Here is a 6,000-nt window from a genome sequence, read left to right as displayed (position 1 = left end):
AGGAGCGCGCTTCAGCCGCACCTTCTCCAGGAAGTCTGCCGCCCTCACCAGCTGATGCAAGCCTTCCACTGCAAGCTTTCAGCACGCCCACTCCCCTCGTGGGCCTCGTGCACGGTCTGCACATGCTGGGTGTTTTCTCTTTCCACTGAGATTTCCCCGGGTCAGGGATTGTCTGTTTCATGCGGACTCTTGTCTCCACCACTGGCTGGCTAGCACTGCCGCAGAGTAGGTACGGACAGGAGAACGGCACTGAATGGACAGAAGATGAAGGATAACAGGCCAGAGGATCTGACGTCAAGAGGCAGGATAGGAATTAATAAGAGGTACGGTGGAGCTGGTTCGAAGACGGTCTCTACTCAAGGAGCGGCGGACAAGGGAAGAGAGGAAGGCAGGTTTCTTTCCTGGGCTTCCTTTCAACTGCCCTTTTTATTTATTGTTGCCTAGAAGTCCCTGGCCTAGCTTAGCTTCGTAGAGATGTGAGTGACAGTAACACAGCACAGGGCCCCCTGACAGCCATAGGTCTGCAGAGGGAAGGGAAGGGAGAAGTCCCTGCTTGGCCACGCCCTTGGCTTGCCCTAGTGACTCAGCTCCTTCCTGTTTTCTTCCCACCTCCCCAAGCTCAGAGATTTCAGTAGCCTTCCATCTTTAGAGTATTTCTGGTTTTGTTTGTTTGCTTGCTTGATTGTTTTGCTGTATGCGTTCCTTTTAAAAATCGTCTTAAATAGTCTTTTTCAAAGTTCAGGTTGCAACCTTGGTTGGAAGCGTTAGGTAACAATCGTTCTAAGAGATCTTTTTTGTTTTTAATTGTTTAAAAAATTGATTTTCCGTGCCAAAATATACTGTAAATGCTATCGGTTCTACTTTGTGATACTACATTAAAATCCATGGGCAGGAGCTGAGGAGATGGTGCCAGAGCACGGCTGCTCTTCCGATGATCAGTTACCAGCACCCACAAGGCAGCTCTTTAACTGCAGGCCTAGGGGACTGACACCTTCAGACAGACAGACAGACAGGCAAAACACCAAGGTATGTAAAACAAGTAAATAAATAAATCTTTTTTAAAAATCCATAGATGAGACTAACAAGATTTCTCATTGTACTGGGTAATCTATTACAATTGTGATACTCATTAAGATGAGACTGACTATACAGTCCATTTGCAACTATATATTTGAATTTAAATTCCAAGTCTTTCTTTTTTGAGATGTCAGTGATCAGATGTCATTTCAACGTCATGCTCTGCGGCGTAATGACCGCATTCAGTTGTTCTTCTGTGTCCTCTGTGGACTCATTTGAGGAACCTAGTGGTGTCATCCAGGGGCAGCTGTTCTCTCTCTCTCTCTCTCTCTCTCTCTCTCTCTCTCTCTCTTGGGCGGGCGCTGCTAGCTCTGCTCTCTCTAACTATGGCTGACTGGATGACTTTTCCCCAGGCACGAAGCTGTCCGCAGTTGACAGCCTTTCAAGGGAAGTCACTGACCTTATGCATAGCATTAGAGATTTCTTCCCGGGGCACAGGCTTTGCTACCAGCAGGGTAAGGCAAAAAGAATGGAAAACTTGAAGCCGTAACATACAGATCTTGGATTCAGAATACATACAAAGAAAGAAGTTAATATTCAGATGATGGGCTCTGCCCTTTGACTAAGCCTTCAGAGGAATATTTAAATCACACAAGCACATTCAGATGTATCCTGGGCACTATATTCAGATTCCAATAAACTGAGTCCATGCATATTTTTTGCACATTTTTCTAATAAGTTCAAATTTTTTAAGCAAAGTGCATTTCTTTGGCAGATCTCAGTATTTGTACTTTGTTCTATACTTTTGACATTTTAACTGTACTACAGTATTGAGGAGTCCTGTTTCCTGTCCTGTCTTTTGGGATTTGGAATTCATTTGCTGCCGGGCAGTGGTGGTATACTTTGCACGCCTGTAATCCCAGCACTTGGGAGGCAGAGGCAGGTGGATTGCTGAGTTCGAGGCCAGCCTGGTCTAAAGAATGAGTTCCAGGACAGCCAGGGATATACAGAGAAACCCTGTCTCGAAAAACCAGAAAAACAAACAAAAAAACAAAAAAGGAATTCTTTTGTTGGATTTGGGGGAAATTTCTGCTATAATATCACTGAATAAGTTTCTCCATGTCTTTAGTCTTTTAACTAAGATAGAGTGCTTACCATTTTATTCCTGCACCTCAAACATTCTATGGGTTCTATCTAAAAATACACCCAACACACCCACTCCTCATCTCCAAGCAGCCGTCTTCTCCTTTTTTCAAACACATTATCTTATTTCTTGTCTGTATAGCTTCCCGACTCTTATCTTTGCCTTTATTACTGAAACTCATTCTTCATTCAGCAGGCAGAGAAATCCTTTTGAAAAATACAATCCTTCCAATGACTGCCTCTGCACTTGGAATTAAGTCATGACTGTGTCCTTGTCATCTGGCTCTGGTGCCTTCCTTCCTAATCCTGTATTGTAGTGTTGCTCCTGCGTTACTGAACTTTGTAGGCACCAGCAATGTATCGGAAATAAATGCTAGCCCCGGGATTCTACCATAGTGAGCTGACCTCTCTTTGGTTCTTTGGACATCCCAAATTGTCCAAGAAAGACAGATCTGATATCCCTTATGCCTGGCATGCACATCCTCTAGACTTTCTTTCCTTCCTTCCTTCCTTCCTTCCTTCCTTCCTTCCTTCCTTCCTTCCTTCCTTCCTTCCTTCCTTTCTTCTTTCCTTCTTCTCTCGCTCTCCCTCTCCCTCCTCCTCCTCTCTCTCTTTTTCTCTTTCTTTCCTTTTCCTTCTTTCCTTCCTTCTTGGCACTCTTTCTATGTACACCAAGCTGATCTTGAACTTTTGGCCATCATACTACCTTTGTCTTCCAAGTGCTGGGATCATTGGTATGTGCTACTATGCTCAGTCTATACGTTCTTGAGGCCTGGAACTGAATCCTTTCTTCCTACAGAAGTGCCTAACACATAGCAGAATAAATGACCGATGTAATGCCATGGTATGGTACAATATAATAGAGCATGCACTTAATAGTGCAAATTAGAATAGGGTGCTTTCTCAGTGCTTCTCCACACAGCATCAGGGGACAGCATGGAGTGGTTCCCAGAAACTCATTCACTGTGAGAACAGAGTTAAGGAAGAAGAAACTTTGTCTCTATAAAAACAAAGTTTGATGAACGAATATGTAGATATGAAAAAGCTTATAGCTCCCATTCAGTTGGTGACCTTGGGATGGAGGAGAAATGAGGTAAGAAGATACAATAGTTATATTAAGCCGTAGAGATTCAGAAGATGGTTCTAGAACAAATACAGAATAGTTTTTTTGGTGACACATTTTATAAATATGTCACAGTATTGTAAGCCACATTCCCGAGTAAATGCTTTATGTCGACTTCATGTTACCTTCACGTGCATCAGCTGGTTGTCAACTGCAATCAGGTGACTCAGATTCTCCAGCATCTCTAAATCTTTTATGTCGTCAATGTTATTGTTGCTGATATTCAAAGTAGAGAGGGATTTCTGGAAGAAAATAATCACTAAATTAACATCAGTTAGTAATCTAATTATTCTACGTGGGACTCCGGTCTCGGGTCTTTAAAAGCTTCAGAGCATCAGCCCAGGCTTCTCCCGGGCAGGAGTCAGCAGCCTGGAGATCTCGTTCCACTGTCTTTTTTCATATGGCACTTTTAGATCTCCAATGTGTGGCACGGCGGACTTCTGCCTCTTGTTCCCGCCACAAACCCTATGTCCCTCCTCTAGAATACGATATGAATTTACAAGGGAAGGAAGCTACAAGTTAAAAAGAAAAAAAATACAACCAGTAAAAAGAACTGCTTATTGTGGACAAAAATGCTTACTGCAGGTTAAGCTCATGAGTGTTCTGTGCTGCCGCACAGCGAGACAGTCACATGACCTGACATGAAAAGAGCTCTGGTTGTTTTTAATCTTTCTCTCTTTAGTTTTCTCTTGATAATTCATTTGTTCAGAAGGCACTTGAAATAATAATTTCAGTGTTAGGCATTAAAATGAGAACATAGGGCTGGAGAGATGGCTTGGCTAAGAGCACTGACTGCTCTTCTGAAGTTCGTGAGTTCAAATCCCAGCAACCACGTGATGGCTCACAACCATTCATAATGAGATCCGATGTCCTCTTCTGGGGTGCCTGAAGAAAGCTACATACAATAAATAAATAAATCTTTAAAAAATGAGAACATAATATACTATATGATAATACTAAATGAGGAATCCTAACATCTGAGGCTTTGGGAATCTGCCAAATCTACCCCCCAAAATAGCCATGCAGAGTCAACCTTGAGAAAAATGTCCTGACATTTGAAGTTATGATTTGTCTCTATTATTTGTACAAAGGAATAATCTCATTATGACATTTCTGTGTATGATATAATGGATTTAGTTATAACCCATCCAGTGCCCTTTTCAGACCCAGTCACTAACACTTAAGACTTGAGAAAACTGAAAAAATGATGCTTTATTCTTTAGATTTCAGAATGTGCTTGAATCTGTGCAGAAGCTAAACTAGCAAACTGTTTTCAGTGGTGTTCTATGATAAAACAGAGACAAAGAATGACGATGTGCCTCTCTCGGAGGCGCTGGCCCATGTTAAGTGAAATGTGCCAAGATTAGTGTTAACATGCTTTTACACATCTAACAAGAAGCATTCCTTCTGATGGTCATTTTCCTGTAAATAAGCCAAGAACATTGTGTGTGTGTGTGTGTGTGTGTGTGTGTGTGTAGGGGTGGGGTGGGGAAGTGGGAGTGAGGGTGAGGGTGGGGGGAGATGGTGCACTTTGACTCCTAACCCGCAGCGGTTGGCCTTTTCTTGGACTTGTTGCCTGACTACCTTTAGCAAAAGGAGTGAGTGCCTGCCAACCACATAGCCAAGGTCAACTACTTTCAGCGCTCATGGAGTCCTTGAGAGAACTACACAACGATGGCTGCTAATTGTCGCACTCCTGGAGACGCGGGATTGTTTCAAATAGTTTATGTCAGACATTTTGCCATAATAAGCCTCTGTGAACTGTAGACCTACAACATTTCCACGTAGGCAAGAGAGGAAGTACTTTCTTCTCCTGGCCCAGCAGAGGGCCACTGCCACTGATGATAAACAGGCAAAGCAGTGATTGATACCAAGCCAGGACTCCGTTTCTAGGCAATGGAAGACCTTTATTTGCATTCAACATGCCGAGAGATTGGTCTAAGCATCCCTTTGTAGTTGTGAACTGGGTCACTCACTGAGTCAGCTGTGAGAGGTCTGCTCTGCTCCTTTCTCTGCTATTGCCACACTAGGTTCCCATGGGTAGTAATGCAAGAAGCCCAGCAGCACCTGAACTGCTGGGCAGTCAGCAGGCGGAGCTGCTACCTGCATGCATGCTGACAACTGCAGAGGCAGTCCAGTGCAGGGACAAGGGGGGCGGGGAGTGTGTGGCAGACAGAGAGAGGGGATGGGAGGCTGAGGCTGAAGGCGCTGTGCTGTACAGAGCTACAGAGGAGAGACTGCAAGACCTGAGCACTGGGAGAGTTCTCCAGAACTGCCAAGCCTTCAGGGACAAAGACCTCAGGCATCCAGACCCTCAGGCCTGTTCCTCGGCAGCTGTCAGCTCTGACACAGGCCACAGCCAGGCGCTGAGGAACCTGACACCCAGACCTTCCCAGAAGCTGCCATATCAGTTGCTTTAATGGCTACATACAGAACCACAACTTCATAGGTAGGCCTCCGTGAGAACGCTAACACTTAGAGCTTTAAGGGCCCCCAAATCCAAAGCTCACCACTGTCCAACATGTGAGCCTATAATCTCCATCACTTGGAGGCCGAGACAGAAGGATCACAAGTTCTAGGCCTACTTAGGCTAAACTCAGTCAAGGCCAACCCTGGGCAAATTAGTGAGAGCTTATCTCAAAATAAAAAAATTAAAAAGAGACTATGAACACTAAAGCAGTGGAAGAACTCTTACTAAGTATGCACAAAGTCCTCTT

At 44.2% G+C, this 6,000-nt stretch overlaps 1 protein-coding gene across 1 annotated transcript in view; it reads right to left on the bottom strand.

Annotated features, from left to right (window-relative positions):
• Ppp1r42 (protein phosphatase 1 regulatory subunit 42) overlaps nt 1-6,000 on the bottom strand; it is a 40,427-nt gene that overhangs the window by 23,335 nt on the left and 11,092 nt on the right. Inside the window, exon 5 of the mRNA XM_052175409.1 lies at nt 3,409-3,525. Coding sequence (XP_052031369.1) covers nt 3,409-3,525 — 117 coding nt within the window. The remainder of the gene's footprint in view (nt 1-3,408; nt 3,526-6,000) is intronic.

This window comes from Apodemus sylvaticus, chromosome 3 (genome assembly GCF_947179515.1).
Source record: "Apodemus sylvaticus chromosome 3, mApoSyl1.1, whole genome shotgun sequence".
Classification (NCBI taxonomy): Eukaryota; Metazoa; Chordata; class Mammalia; order Rodentia; family Muridae; genus Apodemus; species Apodemus sylvaticus.
This window is presented reverse-complemented; position numbering and strand designations above follow the sequence as displayed.